Source organism: Heliangelus exortis, chromosome 11 (assembly GCF_036169615.1).
Source record: "Heliangelus exortis chromosome 11, bHelExo1.hap1, whole genome shotgun sequence".
In the NCBI taxonomy this organism is placed as follows: Eukaryota; Metazoa; Chordata; class Aves; order Apodiformes; family Trochilidae; genus Heliangelus; species Heliangelus exortis.
This window is the reverse complement of record NC_092432.1, coordinates 14,781,623-14,798,320: the sequence shown is the minus strand read 5'-3', so window position 1 is coordinate 14,798,320 and position 16,698 is coordinate 14,781,623. Positions and strand designations below refer to the sequence as shown.

General features: G+C 38.7%; 1 protein-coding gene across 11 annotated transcripts in view; it reads right to left on the bottom strand.

Moving 5' to 3' along the window:
- The window catches only part of NEO1 (neogenin 1), a 191,438-nt gene that overhangs the window by 99,131 nt on the left and 75,609 nt on the right, over positions 1-16,698 (bottom strand). For all 11 annotated transcript variants that reach the window (XM_071754849.1, XM_071754845.1, XM_071754854.1 and 8 more), the window contains 3 exons: positions 12,460-12,735; positions 8,599-8,752; positions 2,179-2,315 (listed from right to left, as the gene is read on the bottom strand). In XM_071754849.1, the coding sequence (XP_071610950.1) occupies positions 2,179-2,315; positions 8,599-8,752; positions 12,460-12,735 (567 nt within the window). The remainder of the gene's footprint in view (positions 1-2,178; positions 2,316-8,598; positions 8,753-12,459; positions 12,736-16,698) is intronic.

Below are 16,698 nucleotides of genomic sequence, written 5' to 3'. Positions count from 1 at the left end.
GGATTTCTTGTATGAACTTCTGCCAGGCCAGTTTCTAAGAATGACAGAAGAAGCTTAAATTAACTAAAATCATGCAGTTATCAGGTGGAAAGAGATTACGTTTTCTAGTCGAGAAAAAAATGATACCATGATCAGATAACAGCTACTCAAACTATTCAACCCCTGACCAAATTACAGTAATGCAGAAGTACAATTGCTCTCCACAGTGAACTTTCAAAGGGAAGTAAAATTAAGGTTGCAAGTAAGTAATAAGATCAGAAATGCAACTTTCCAAAATGCATTCAGTATAATAATTAATATATTTAAATACTCAAGCACTGAAATAAATTTGGGGTGGTTTTGCACTAGATGTAGAAAAAAACTTCAGCATAAAAGAACTGCCAAAACCTATTCTAAATCTTTACAACCAAGTAACAAAATCACTTACACTAGTTTAGATAATGAGCAGAGAGTGAACTCCAAATCACTTTCATCCCCTGACTGACCTTTTTCTGTAGGCTACATTAAGGCTATAATCTCAGTCTTATCTATGATTTGCTCAGCTTAATTGCATCATGTCATTAACACTATTAATTTCTGCCATTGCTCATAAAACTCAAAGCCTCATGCCAATTATGTGAAATATGTAGGTTGAAACTGAATTAAACACAGCATGACACATATTATGACGTAAAATCATAGAAAAGTCCTGCGAAGTATCAAGCCTGTAAGTACATAGAGCACCTAACTTGATTCTTTTTGCCTAAGAAACAAGGTAAGAAAAATGTAAGGTTTTATTTCCAGATAACAAATATTTGTTGGTTTTCAAAACACTTCAAGTCCACTGTATTCCATTTGAACAGCCTCACATAGTATGCATTTTCAGATGTTCTTCCCTGACTTTTAAAGAAGGTCAGGGCTAGCTAACAAGCTTCTGTACCAGTAACCTACAGAGAGCAGAAGACATGGTTGGAAAGCCATTCCCAAGGGCAGTGGGGAATAACACAAGGGAAAGCTTGTAAGCAGGTAACAGTGCAAAGTAAGCAATTAGGGCCTAAAAATTTGGTGTCCTTTCTTAGTTTGTTGGGTTTTTTTAATCCCAACTGTCCTGCTCCAGCTTTTCTGTATTTGAAACACAACCTTCTTTTGGAAGTTCCAGTTAACATACCTAGTAAAATTTATCATGACCTTAAATACACATGACTTCAGTAGTAAATTTATCAAATTTCCGTACAACTGATAGAGACATAAAAACTCTGCTAATGTGCCTTTATGTAAGATTTAATGGTATAAGAATAGTTATCCCACAGTGTTAAACAATACTTCTTTTCTCATAAAGGTTTCATCTATAGACAAGCCTTCCTAAATAGTTGCTCAGTGATTAAAATTTATCACTTCAGATAAGACAAACCTTTAGTACCACAATCCACTGTAAATAATTCAGCTGAGTTCTTACAAGTGTTCTGTATATACCAATCACTCTTGCCTACCAGTAACTTCTAGCTGAAGAACTTCAAACCAGTATTAAGATCCAATTAATTAAAAAAATGTCAGATTTCCTCATGAAATATAAGAAAGATGAAGAAGCCAAACTTCTACCTTTCCCCCCCTGCTCCTTAATCAGCCTGCCTTATTTTCACAGGTTACAGAAGTAAAAAGTTTTAAAATCAGTGTTATCAACATTTCAGTGCTATTCTAATCAAAACTTTCAAGAGTAAGCAAACCAGTTACAAAACCACTGAGATACTATCTCAGCTTTTCTCAAGATTCTTGAAAGCAAGAGTACCCATAAGGACCATGAAAACTACTTCACATGTGTTTCTCTGAAGGATGGCTTTAGTAGTAGTACCATAGGTAATTTTTTAACTGTGATTAGCCACAATGACCTCTGTCCTCATTTAAAATATATGGCATTGGCAGCATTTAATATTAAACGAGCATAGACAGCTGCCTTTAATCCTGCTCAAGATGCATTATATAAGCAAACCCATCATTTGAATATTTATGAAATTAGAAACACTTCCAATAAGAAGTCACAGTAACACAACCAATACAACATAATTGGGGCTGCGGTTTGGGGTATTTGGTTTTGGTTGTTTGTTTTTTAAAGGAAGCACAAACATCAACAGGGTCTTCAACTGATCACATAGCCTGTCATCTGGGGATCTTTTATCTCTGAAAACTAAATTCTTGACCTACCTTGAACTGTAAGTTCTGCCTGAGCTTCAATCGTCTCATTTCCATTATCTGCTACACACGTGTACGTCCCAGCCTCCTCCTCTGTCACGTCCCTGATCTCCAGACTGCCTCCCGCAAGCAGAAGAAACCTGTCAGAACTGTGCAAAACAGAAGATAAACATGATTTAATGAACAAGTTGCCTGAGAGCAAGTGTTACCAGAGAAACACACACAAGTCCTCTGACTGAAATGTCTACATAAACCCAAGAAGCATTTATGTATAATATTCCTGAGTGCTATTTAAAGGGAGCCACAGTAGAGATAAACTCCATACTTTGGCTTAACATTTAAAATTAACTTCAACTAGATCAATTCTAACTTCCTAAGGAAGTTCCTGCAAAAAGATCTATGAATATGATGGTCTTCCAGATTCTTGAACCTCTTTGTCTCCATCTGGACAACTAGAGCAAAGAACAAAAAAGACCTTTCCCAACATTGTAAAGGTGAACAGAAACAATGTCAGTGAAGCTCCTTTGTGACAACGGCATGTTAGACATGTTAAGGCTGCACTTAAATCATATCTAGAGAAAAATAAATGATTAAGATGCCTCTGGACCCTGACACATCCATATATGTGAGTCTGTTCCTCTGTACCTTTATTATGTAAAACACCTGTTTTGATTATTTGTTCTACATTCTTGGCAAATTAAATGAATCTGACTAGCATATAATCTGCTAAGGGTACGATGACAGCAGAAAGAAATGTATCCAATGGTTAAATGTGCTTGATCCATCAGTGACAGGACACAAAAGAAGACAGAAGGTCATGCAGAAAGAACTGACTGGATGCAAGACACTGAGGCTAAAAGCATTGCAGAGGAATAATAAAAGGCTATACAAGCTGTTAGTTTCATTTTGATGGGATATAATGCCTTTTTCTGAGTATCATCCGATTCCCATAGTAACCCATCTAAAAGCAACACAGACCTTATGATGCTTATTCCCCAAGCCAGCCACTGGAAAAGCAAAGCAACACATGCACACTGAGGCAGGAAACTCCTGGTTACTAACCAGCATTTAAGATGTTACTAAAACTATAAAAAAATTACTAGACACTTTCCCCTTAGACCACAAAAGTTTGTCCTGTGGATTTCACAAACTACTTGTGACACGGTAGCATTCCCATGAACTTTCTTTTTTGTCAAGAAACAAGGTTATGTAGTTTTCAGTCACGTATATTTTGTGCTATGCTTTTATTCTCTTTTATTATTTCCCCCAAGAAACGCCTAGAGGAGAGTCCAAAGTTTACCCACATGTGATCCAAGCAGTTCACTGCTGTTAAAAACATGGAAGAATGCATTTGTCAGATTCCTTGTTATTCCTTCTGCATGCATTAGCTGTGGAAGAACTCTAGGCTTAAAGCAGAGCTGCCTTTGTAATAAAGTAAAAACTTCTTAATTTTGTAAGGACACTGAAGCATTTTCACAAAAGAGGCAATCAGATTTCAGACACAGTAGACAAAGAATCAGCTTAATACAAAAGTGATAACATAATTTAAAGTGTCATTAAAAATAACAAAGATTGTCATTCAAATGTCAGGTAACAACAAAATCAAATCAAGCCTTCCATATGCAATCCATACAGCTCTCAGTTGCACACAATTATTTGAGCTGCTTTGGATATCTAATTCACATGCTTTTTTTCTGTTTCATTACCATTAAATATAGTGAACCTTTATTAATTTGCTGTATTCAAACAGCCAGTTATGCCCTGAGGTTTTGGATATTTTTTTTCCCTCTTTTAAATTACTATTCCCAAAACATCTTATAATCTATTTGCAGTCTTGTTAAAGTATAGCAGATAAAATTAGACAGCAAATTAGATTATTTTGTAGAATCTATGACCAGAAAAATCTCTGTAATTACTCTGCTATGTTTAACCTTTACTGAGTTGAACAAGCGTAATTCACTTAATACAAATCACTCAGAACACCAGGCAAATAGTAATATGTAAGAATTAAAAATATCACACATTCATGTGAAGTACTAAGGGATAAACCCTGCTTTATGTATGTGAACACACAAATAAAGATTTAGTTTGATCACAAGCAGCAACAGCATAAGGTTAATGCCACACATGCAACCTCAGCTTTATAATCACAGAATCATAGAATGGTTTGGAGTTGGAAGGCACCTTAAAGATCATCCAGCTCCAACCCCCCTGCATGGGCAGGGACACCTCCCCTTAGACCAGGTTGCTCAAGGCCCCATCCAGCCTGGCCTTGAGCACTTCCAGGGAGGGGCAGCCACAGCTTCCTGTGCCAGTGTCTCACCACCCCCATAGGAAAGAACTTTTTCCTAATGTCCAACCTAAATCTCCCCCGTTCAAGTTTTAAACCATTTCCCCTTGTCCCTTCCCTACACCCCTGTGCAAAAAGCCCTCCCCCAGCTTTCTTGTATCCCCCTTCAAATATTGGAAGGTTGCTCTGAGGTCACCCCAGAGCCTCCTCTTCTCCAGGCTGAACAACCCCAGCCCCTCAGCCTGGCTTCCCAGGGAGGTGCTCAGCACCCTGAACATTTGAGTGGCTCTGCTCTGGACACCTTCCAGGAGCTCTGTGTCCTTCTGATGTTGGAGACTCCAGAACTGGACACAATACTGCAGGTGGGGTCTCACAAGAGCAGAGTCGAGGGGGGAGAATCCCCTCCCTTGACCATTGTCTGTGCTTCTTTTGATGCAGCCCAGGGCACAGCTGATTTTCTGGGCTGGAAGTGCAAATCAGCTCTTATTATGTGGAAATTATTAACCATACAACCATATTACAGTTTTCTTTAAGTATTTTTCAGTGACAAAATCTTGATAAATTGAAGAGCCCACACCACCGAAGAGTTAGCTGTACTTCCAACAGCCTTGTTAAAATATAATGTGCTGTTCAGGGTCCTTTCAATTGTTTCTTTTTAGATTAACCATCTTATTTGTTGAAGATTTTGAAAGAATTTTTGGTACCTGAATTTGTAATTTCCTCTATATGTGTCCAAATTTAAATCAAGTTACACAGTATATACTGTTCGACCACACAGTGATCCACACATGGGAAAGGTTTCAAAGCAGAACAACATGGTCCAAACATCTGAAACCTGGTGCCCATCTCCTAAGCTCTCCAAATCCATTTTGGCAGCCAGCCTCACCTGAAATCTCACTTTTCAACTTCAGACACATCAAAAGCATCATCATTTCCCTTCACTCAAATTAGTTTGGAGAATACTGCATCACAGCACACTTATTTCCCAATATATTGCATTACAGGCTGCTTGTATGAACAAGTAGCAGGACAGCCATCACTAGAGTTTACTCACATTTATTCACTAACATAAATCTTACTGCAGTTTTTGACAAATATTCAATAATAATACCTTTCAATTCAATTTAATAAAAACACCATCCCTTTTTTCAGGTTTTACAACAAATATTTAATTCCAACAGCCCACTTCTCCCAATCCCTTAAAATTATCTACATTTTCTATACATACAGGCTCCTATAAGTATACTCCTTAGCATTACAGCTTGAAAGCAAAATATCTAATTTTGTACTAGATTAACTGCCACCCTTAAAAAGACAAAAGTAAAATTAAGGGGTTTAACAAAAGGTAAAAAACAGGGACATACCTGACCATTCTATCCGAGTTTTGTTTTCTAAACCCACCCATGCAGACATTTATTAATATACATGCATATACATCTATGAATACATACATACATGGATCTTAATATCTGTTGTGAGTGTGTATAGCAAAAAATGTGATTTAAGAGCTTTTCACAGACAGTGGGTGCATTCAACCTGTCCAGGCTAAGAGGATCCATTTGTTCTTGCAATAAAGAAAAGCCATGTTACTATGAAAAGTCTTATTAATACACTAAAAGGGGATTTTAATACAAATTAAATGTGATTTAATCTGTAATTAAATTAACAGAACATGCATAACAAGCTAAGGTGCCTATTTTGCAGCACTCTTAACTGCAGGCTTTATTCCAACAAAGAATATTAATTTTTACTTCTAGAGATTTTCCACTTATTCTTTTAATAATAATAAAACAACTGTCATGGTAAATGGAGTTTAAGCACTTTGTCTGCTTTTTGAATCTCTTCTCTGTGAAGCCATAGTCACAAGCAGCATGGTTGAGTTTTGGCACAGTGTGATCACTTTAATGAACAATAAAGGAAGCTTACTCCTACAGAGAGAAGAAAAAAAATAGATCCATTTTTCTCCCTTACCCACTTTAAAAATAAACTGTATAATCAGTGCATATATCACTAAGAAAAAACCCCTAAGTGTTGTAACAAGGAAGCAGAAGAAATTTAAAATTTTAAAAACTAAGTTTCACAAGCAAGCTACTCACTTTGAGCCAGACCAGGTTCTGTAAGCAACAATAAGTCAAAAGTAATAAAACTTCAGTTGTCCAAAACTCTGAATGTATTCCTTTTTGGCTCTACCATTGAGCAGGAGGAAACATTTCTCTCAAGGGAAAGAGGAATATTGCTTTGTCTTTGCAACTTTATCCTCCTTAGTGAATGCATTTCCAGGTAATGTGACAACTGGTGGATTCCAGGAACAGACATGTAGCTCAATCTCTGTTTGGTAAGAGGGTTTCCTTGGGCTTGGCAGATAATGTGAAAAACTCATTTGTTGCAGGAGTAGAGAAATGTTTAGAAAAACAGTGTTTGCAAACAGACAGCCTTGAAGCTCTCTCCTCACCACACAGTGTCCATGTGATGATGGAAAAGTACTCAAGAAAGAGCAGCTTCATGCAAAGAGCTGGTGACAGCACAGAGGAAGCACGATTCTGACCACCCATACTGACAGCTGACACAGTGCACAGAGGGATTCACACCTGCAAGGAAACTCAACTGAATCTGTTCTTGCAACAGACATAATACTAAAAATTAATGGGAAATATTCTGAATAGCCAGGTTGCACGTGGTTCAAATTGTGCACATATAAAAATAAAATATTTTCAGTAATGTTATGCCTCAGCTCTTCAATAAAATTTCTCATTCTGAATTTTGTAGAGGAGAAAATGTGCAAAGCCCTCAGAAATCATCATGACAGCCTGCATAAAAAAGCTCATAAGGGAATGAACAGCACTGTATTCAGAGCAGGATTTGAAAATTCGGGCTCTGCATCAAAAACTGCAGAAGAAAATAAAAAGGAATGCTCTTCAGTAAATGAGCTTTATCCTTCTTGTGTGCTGAGTGTGACATATCACAGAGGTTGGGGGGGGCAGCAAAAGTATATAATATATAAATATATGACATGACATCATTTCAGATGCAAGAAAAAATATTTAAGATCTTACCAGGCACATTCATTCTGACATTTCAACACATCTGATTATGCAATTCTAATGAGTCTACACCATTCTCCATACATGAATGATTTCTTACATTTAGAAAAAATTAATCTAAATCATGTGCCATAAGACTGACATCAACACATTTTCTCAGTGGTATTTCAACTGTTAGTCACTACCCACAGAAGCTTGAATTTTCCAGGTAAAGACAGTTCAAATTATGAGCCCCTGGATTTTTTAATTTAAGAGTTGACAAAAGAGATATATTACTAGCACTGGTACTGCAGAGAGACTTGCATGTTCCTTCAGCTGCTTTCTGTGTCAGCTATGACACCATTTAACTTTACTTCTCCCTGTTTCACAATTAACTTTAACTTCTGTCTGCATTCAACTTTCTGCTGCCTTTGAGGGATGCTGAGAACGTTCAGATATGTTTGCAATTTCCTTGTCTTAGAGTCAGTATGTTTGATAGATGGACAAAAAGACAGTATTCTTGATGAGACTTGTTCAGCTGTTTTATACTGATTTTTCTACCACATTATTTTGAATGAACACACCATTCCTGAAACCCCACAATTCTTTTGATTGCATTTAACATTTTAATATTTTGTTTTAATGAGAAGTTAGGAAATTTTGCATTTTGCTTATTAAACACATTAACACTCATGGAACACTTATTAACTCTTTATGGAACACCTAGAAGATGCATATTTTCATTGCAGAAGGAGTAATGTGAGTGCAGGGCTTCACATGCACAATATGAAGAAGCCTTACCTTTTCTGCAATGTCCTTATTCCCTTAATTGCTTCTTTTACTCCAGTAGCAATCTAAAAGTAATGTATTTTTAATAACACTCCTGGCTCAAATAAGATCTCTTGCTTTCCAGTGTCTGCAAAAAAAATACATTGTTCCACAAGTCTTGTGAACTACCCTTACTTGTCATAACACTCCATCTAGAAGCCTTCCAGCATCTGAAAGATAACTTTTGCTCTTCTGGTTTAAAATGAAATAGAAATCAAATGATGCTCTCATCTAAAACTGTAACTCTGGCTAGCCAATCATTACATAAAAATGTCTATGTTAGCCATTACTCACCCTTCTGTGATAATCTCTTCTTCATTTCTTTTCCACCTGATAGATGGAGATGGAAATCCTACAGCGACACATGGGAATACTGCACTTTGCCCAGACACTTTAGTAAGTGAAGAGGGCGGCCACGCAAACACCAGGTTCTGGGGCACTTCAGGATCTGCATATATTTTGGAAATGACAAAGCTGTTACCAGATGCAAAGTCATAATAAGAACTAAAAACAGCCAACAAACACAGATCAAACGTTTCGTTTCCTCCTATATCTTCGCAAGAGTCAATCACCATCTTGCCTACATTAATGGGTTTCTTGAATATCCTCTCCCAGCCTCCCATGTGAACAGCTCTTTACCATTTCCCCCAGACATGCAAGCTGATTTATTGGATTCTGACTCCTCAAACTCCTTGGGAAACAATTTCAGCTAGAAGCTCCAGCCCTGAGACACAAACATCTACCAGTTATTAGAGGTTTAGTAAAGAAAGGTGTAGGCTTGACTTTGTCTAGCAAACCCAGGAAATCACCTGCCTTCAAAAAGGGCTTTTACAGACTAGAAAATGAGATTACTGAAGTTGAGAGTCAACCCTAAGTAAAATAAAATATTTAGGCAACTGGCACACTGAAGTAACACGAGATTTCTACTAAAACAAAACAAATTACCATTAAGTTGGCTTTCCGGCTTAATGGAAACTGTGAATTCTCTGAATTAGCTATGCTTTTGGTTTGAATTGGGCTGAAGAGAGATTTCTTTCTTTTTACTCTCCCCCTTTTTCCCCTTAGGAACAAACACAAGCAAAATGCTTATTTACTCAGTCTTTTACTAAAGGAAAAGGCCATTTTTGACTGTGTGAATTGAAAACAAGCACACCAAAGAACCCCACAAAAAACAAAAAACCAAACCAAAACAAAAAAACCCAAACAAAAAACCAAAACCTGATGTCCAGCAATCTACTCCAAATTAAATTACCACAAATAAATATTGAGAACAATGGCTATTTTTCTACTTCACTAAAAATAACCAAAACTCCTCAATATGTAACCTAGGAAAAAGGTTCTAAAAATCAATTTTAACTAGAACGGTAACAAACTCATCAAGGGGCCCCAGTAACTCCTGGACTGAGGATGCAGTGTATACCTTTTGCTCTGTAGTAACTTCAGCATGTACGTAGCACCATAATTAAGAGTTCCTGCATACCAGCTACAGCACTTCTGCTGTGTTATTGTAACTGGTTGTGCCAGCTGCCCAGAAAACCCAGTGTTTATGTTAACTGCTGTACCCTCAGTGCTCAGATGTGCACTGACAAGTTTGATAAGAAGCAAACTCCACAATCAGACAAGTTATTTTTGGCCCGTGAAGTAGGGCAGCCTACTTGGTACATACACTACTTCTGCTCACTGAAGCCCATTCTGTGCCTATCACACCACAAAGCTCAGTCCCTCTCTCACCTGGGACCTGCTTGATATTCATAGAAGCTTCTGGCAGTAGTTGGTTCTGATGTTCTTCAGCTCAAAGTGTTAAAAACAAATTACCAAACATTTACACCACTAAGCATGTACTCCAAGGTGTAACATGATAAGGTTGTCAGGTTATTCAGGAGAACCAGCGGTGATGAAAATCGCATTTCAGAGCGATGCTGGATCACATCATCTGTCTCAGGCTCACACACAAACTATCACAGCCCCTCTGCCCACATTCCCTGTTAGAAAGGACTAGTTGGCTCAGTCCAGAAATAAGACCATGTGTGAACAGGCAGGTAACACAGTGAGAGTGACCTGGAGTGGCATGTGGAGCAAGCCATATAAATGATAAAACAGATTGCCATCAAGCAATCACTACGTGAGGCAGAGGAATAGGGATGATTCACTTGAGAGAGAACTCGAATGCTCCAGCTCCCAAAAAGGAGTTCAATTCTCAGATTAGAGGAATTGGATTAAAAAGATTAGGGTTCGGGGGTTTTTTGTTTGTTTGTTTGCATTACAGGCCTGTATTTGAAAGCATTTGCTAATAAGCTTTAGAGCTCAGAAAAGTGCCCTCCTGCTCAGTGGTAGAAGAAAGGCAGACTGAACACTACAGCAGCTTGCTAGCAGAAAAGGTGGAGCACTGTCCTTGGATGCAAACCTGGCCAATTCAAGTGTGTGTTGGCTGTATTTCAAACATTCAGAAGCACAGCAGTGGGGTCTCTGTCAGGCACATGTCAGATAACCATTTAAAAATAGAATAAAATTAATTAGGAACAGATTAATTCAAATCCCTCTTTCAAATCCATCTCAGACTAAACAATCAATTAGGTGGCAGTCAAAACTATGAGAGCTTTCTATGCAAAAGTTTAATCCCACTTTTTAAAAAAACCAAAACCTGTTGGGAGGGTTTTCACAAAACTTCATTATTAGAACTTTCACATTCAGGACTAAGCAAGGAAACAACATTATCTGTGTTTCTTAACAGAGGTATCTTCTAATCACCTTCATCAAAGTAATACAAAAGTAAACTGTATGTGGAGCCAAAAGAATTCAAAAGATTAATGCAATATGGAAGTTTTATAAGGAAATCCTTAATTGCCAAAAATTACGAAGCATTTTAAGAATCCATTGAGGGGCTGTAGAAACATGAAGGTAAGCCAAACTAAAATAATTCAATCAAGTGCCTTTTCCTAAAGTGCTCTTCTTCAAAAACTGTATCCTTAGTTGAAGATGGGCCTTTCTTTTCAGAAATGCTACAGAACTACTTCTTTCATGCCTGATCAGTTTCCAAACCTAGCAAATGCCTCAGTTCTAAAAGAGTGAAAGTTGCAGTTGTAAAACAGGTATTTCAAAGCATGTTATGCTTTGATAAGATATAAGTTATGCTTTGATATGATAAAGATAGTAATGCCAAACAGAAGTACTCAATGATAGGGATCACTGAAGATGCCTGATGCAGCCACCTGCTTCCAGCCATGGTACTGCCCAGCCCAGACATGAAAACCTCCCCAAGATGGAAATTCAGCAACCCTCTGGCAGTTCTCCAAGCACTAAAATTTGAATAAGCATTACGACATGAGGACTAATTCAGAAGAGACAGCATAAAGTTCTGGTAAAAATTAAGAAAACCCATGCAAAACACAGCCCTTATTTCCCTAGTTTGGGAAAGTGCACTATCCTGCCTCATTCTTGGCAGTCATTGCTGGACTTTTGTCCTTATGAAAAAAATCTAAACACTTCGGAACAATAGTCATAGCTAAATTTTCCAAAATAGAAAGTCATCCCCCTTTCTGGAGTCTGGAGACTTCCCAAAAATGTCCAACATTTAAAGGCCAGAACTTCCTAAATATTAGGACAACTAAAAGTGCCTCAGCTTAAGCAGCACACCAAGAGCGAGGAAACTAAGCAATAATATCTTTTGGAAACTTCAACAATAATTTGAATATGGGTCTGAAGCCTGAGAAAGCTAGAAATTCCCAAACATTTATACTCCGAGAAGCAGACTCTTTGTAGCAGACTCACAGTGCAAGTATTACTAGTGACTTCTCTTAAAAAGTCTTTTCCAAAAAACCCTTCTGACATAAACCATTATGCATGGCAAAAAAAGCATGTGTATGTGTCTGGCCTATCTATAACCATTGCAAACAGCTCAGACACTGAGAACTGATTTTGCTTCTCTGCTTCCCAGCTGCAAGATACAGGCTGGTCTTCTCGAGGGTCAATGTCCTTTAACTTAAATGCTTACCCTCATTTTAAGCTATGCAGAAAAACAAAACTAAAACAAGCCTGACCAGCAGTTTCCACCACACACACTTAGTTCAACCCTGTTTTAAGTATTCTTGTTAGGTTTTTCACCCCTACCACTTAGCTGATGTTTTAATTATTAATGTTTAAAAGACAGATTAATACCTGGAAGAATTTTGAGCTCTGCTTCATCACTGTATTTGGGGGTTCCACCACTCTCAATGATGCAGCGATACAGTCCTCCATCCATCTCAGTAACATTGCTAATAATTAGAGCTCCACTTGGTAATTTAAACACACGATCATCCAGAAAGACTGACTGACGATCCTGCTCCCACCTCACAAATGGTGCAAGGTCAACATTGACCTCACAGTTAAGGATTGCACTGTTTCCTTTATAGACAGATGATGATTCTGGCTGACTGGTGAACCTGGAAAGACCTGCAAACACAAAACAGAAAGGTTAGAAAGATAAAAAAATCGAGGTACTCTGAAGATGACACCAAAGCTTTTAAGTCCCAGAAAAGATACTGAACCTAGTTAAAAATAATTAAAAAAAATTAAGCAGCTCTCCAGCTCTTCAAGTTACAACTTGATAGCACAATGCTACATGCAGGTGGTGTAAAAGCAGTAATAAAACTACTGATTTAAAAACAAGCATAGTTTTAGAAACAAGCAGATCCTGACAACAAAACAGAAGTCTTTAGGGTTTTCCTAACTGAGAGGTTACATAGGTAACCTCTGCTCACTTCTGTAAGGTTGCTGTTATCCTTAGGGGAGCATATAAGCCCAGAAGTAGCAAAAATCAAGATAGTGTTCCTGTCTGGTACATCTAGATAAATAGTTTGAACTACATTCTTCTGTAAGATCCACTGATTGATTCACTTGTAGTGAAACACAGATGCCCTCTAGTACTCACTCAGGAGACAGTTAACAAGGAGAGGATGAGGCTCTTTTTATACCTTCCATTCTGTTTGCAATCTACATAGTGATTAACACCACCTACAGGACTACTTACAATAAGGATTTTTATCCTGTGAACTTAGAAGATTTCTTATCTTAGAATTAGATGTTTAGCAGTTAAAATCTTAAGCCAAAAATAGTTGAAAAGAATTTTCTATGACCTTGTCACCAGCCATGCCTAAGTCAAGGTTTAGATTCATAGACATTTAACTAGGCCGCAAAAAAGAAGCCTGTGGGTGCCAAAGGACCAAATCTCACTGTGCCTCAAAGGAAACCAGAAAATTAAGATTTCAGTGACAAAGAGCCTTACATTAAGCGTCATAAGGTGAAAACTGCATTTATTCATATGTAAATATTGATCTTTCTCTTCTTAGCCTACCTGAGAAGCCCCCACAGCCTCACACAAAGGTGCTGCAGCCAGGCTTGCTCAGCAGCACTGCACAGAGAAACTGTCAGCGGCTGAGTGGAAACATTCTCAAGAAATACTCCAGCTCTACTGAACAGCTCCACGATTGTTTTTCCACGAGAGGCCTTGAGGAGGCCTCAGCTGAGCCCACGGAGCTGAAGGCACCGCTGTGGAAGCTGATCCAGACCAGGAAAGGCAGATGGCAGCAAGGAGAGTGTGAGAAACAGCCGCAGGCAAGGAGGAGGAGGAGAGGAGGAAGGCACAGAGGAGGTTCTGTGGCCCACACTGACAAGGGCTGAGGCACAGCTTCCTCACTGCAGTGAAAGTCTCAAAGGAAAATTTTCATTCTTCTTTATGGTCTCACTTAAGACTGACATTGACCAGGCCCAAATGCCTTTTAAATGCCTCCAGGGATGGTGACTCCACCACTGTCCTGGGACATTCCAATTCCTGACAACCCCCTCAGTGAAAAAAGGTTTCCTAACATCCAGCCTAAACCTTCCCTAGCACAGCTTCCATCCATTTCCTCTGCTTCTCTCACACCACTAAGGAGAAGTGGCTGTTTCTCTCCTCTCTCCAACCTCCCCTGAGGTAGCCAAAGACCCATAAGGTCTCCTCTCACCTCCTCTTCTCCAGACTAAACAACCCCAACTCCTCAGCTCTTCACAGGACTTGTGCTCCAGCTTTGTTGCCCTTCTCTGGACACTCTCCAGCACTTCTCTGTCCCTCCTATAGCCAGGTGCCCAGAACTGAACACAGGACTCAAGATGCAGCCTCACCAGAGCTGAGTACAGAGGGATGAGCACCTCCCTATTCCTGCTGGCCACTGAGTTCCTAACACAAGCCAGGATGCCACTGGCCTTCTTGGCCACCTGCACACACTGCCGAATCATATTAAGTCGACTGCCAACCAATACCCCCAGATCCCTTTCCATCTTACAGATCTCTAACCACACTTCCCCAGGTCTGTAGCTTACCATGGGGTTGTTATGACCCATGTGCCAGACCTGGAATTTGGCCTTGTTAAACCTCATACAATTAGCCTTGGCCCACTGCTCTAACCTGTATAAGTCCTGCTGTAGGGCTTCCCTAACCTCCAACAGATCAACACATCCACATTTCTTCAGTTAAATGGTACTTTCCATTATCTTCAGCTACAACTCCTATTTACTTTTGAGAAAATCCCCCAACTTTTTAGCTTGTTGTTTTTTTCTGATCTTTGGGTTCTAATTTTTCTAGAAATCTTTGGAGAAGCAGCAGCAAGAAGCAGCTCATGTCACACATGCAGGCTTTTACCACTGGAATGAAAAACTTCTTTACTCAGACTGTAGAATTCTTCATTATTAGCACCCACTTGTTTTTATAAAACTTATATATATACTTTTCCCTTAGGAAAAAAAGAAGCCTAAATAAGGCCAACAGCAACAACTCTGGTGCTCTGCAAGGCCAAGCACAGAAGATATTTATTTGAGCAAACCCACAGACAACAACTTCACATCCTAGATTAAACATAAGACCTACAGAAAAAAAACAAAATCCACAATCATGTGCCACCATGTGAGAGATAAGAAATCCTAATGCAATGAGAAGTGGCAGCGTAGCTGTTCTCTAATTGTAGCTAAACACTGATGCTAACTAAAAAAAAAATCAAAACAATTTGGGGAGGGGGTATAAACCAGAAACCTTCCCAATCTTTCAGAGTAACTATTCTGAATCCTGCCACATTCATATTCAAACATAGCACTTCTGTTTTGTCAAGTCATTCCTTCCATAAGCTTGCACAGGTCTATCTCCAAAACTGCATACTTTCTGCTCTCTTGGAATAATATCTGGAAGCTTCTTCCACTTCATTCCTCTGATAAGAAAGATTCTAGCTTCCCCTCCCAGTTTATTTATAACCAACTTCTAGTCCTTTGATCTTGACCTTATTTTTGTATTCCTTATCTGCATCTTTGATATTTATCCATTAGTGTCTCCCTCTAAGGAGAATAAGAATAAGAAAAACCTAGCTTCTTTCAACTTTCCTTCTGCTTAATGACGCTACAATCCTTAGTTTCTTTTCCCTGTCCCCCTAGCCATCCAATCCATCTTTAAAGACCCAGAATTGCACAATCATTTAGGTAGGAAAGGACTCTGTCAGAGCAGAGTCAGCTATGAGGCCAAAGCAAGTTACTCAGGGATTTTTCTCATCAGACCTTGAAAGTCATCATGATGGAGACTGTACAGCCTCTTGGGCAACCAGTTCTACCACCTGACTGTCTTCACAATGAAGAACTTCCCCCTGAAATCCATGCCAAATCTCTTTTGCTTCAACTGATATCTGAAAGCTCTTTTACGCTTCCACCACTGGCAGAAAAACAAAGAGATGAGAAAAACTGAAGTGTCTATTTTAATTTAAGATCACAGACATCCTTGTAAACATAACACAATTGCTTCTCTGTATCTACGGAAAAGATCTTCTCAACAGATTTAAGAATCACATTAGAGCTCTGCATGCTGCAGGTTACAGTCAACCCTATAAACCACCAACCAGCCTTCGTCTCTTGTAAAATTATCAGTCCCTCTGTCCCAACTTAGTAGAATACCAAGAATATTGCTGTATGTTCATGGATTTGCAGAAACTACTAAGTTTCACCATTAATCAGTCCATGGCATCATTTGATTCTTCCTGTAAGATCACTGAAGACAAAGCAAGAGCAACAAGGTCTCCTAAGTTTGCACATTTCCTAATTTTGTAGGTACGTACTTTGTTCTTGCAGCAAATTGACTGATGAAGATTGTTAAACATCATCTTTCTGAACCCTAGTCTCTGAGGCATCTTTTCATTCTGAAGATTTCCCTCTCAATATAACCCATTACATTTTCATAATTACCTCAGGTCCTTATCAATCTCAATATTCTCATTTAAATTTCTACCATTTTGACCTTTAACAGTTTCTAAGAGAACAATGCGTTGCAGCATGCCCATTGTATTATAGTGCTCCAAGACATCAATTGCTTCATCCAGAAACTCAGATGCAAATTGTGGACAAAAG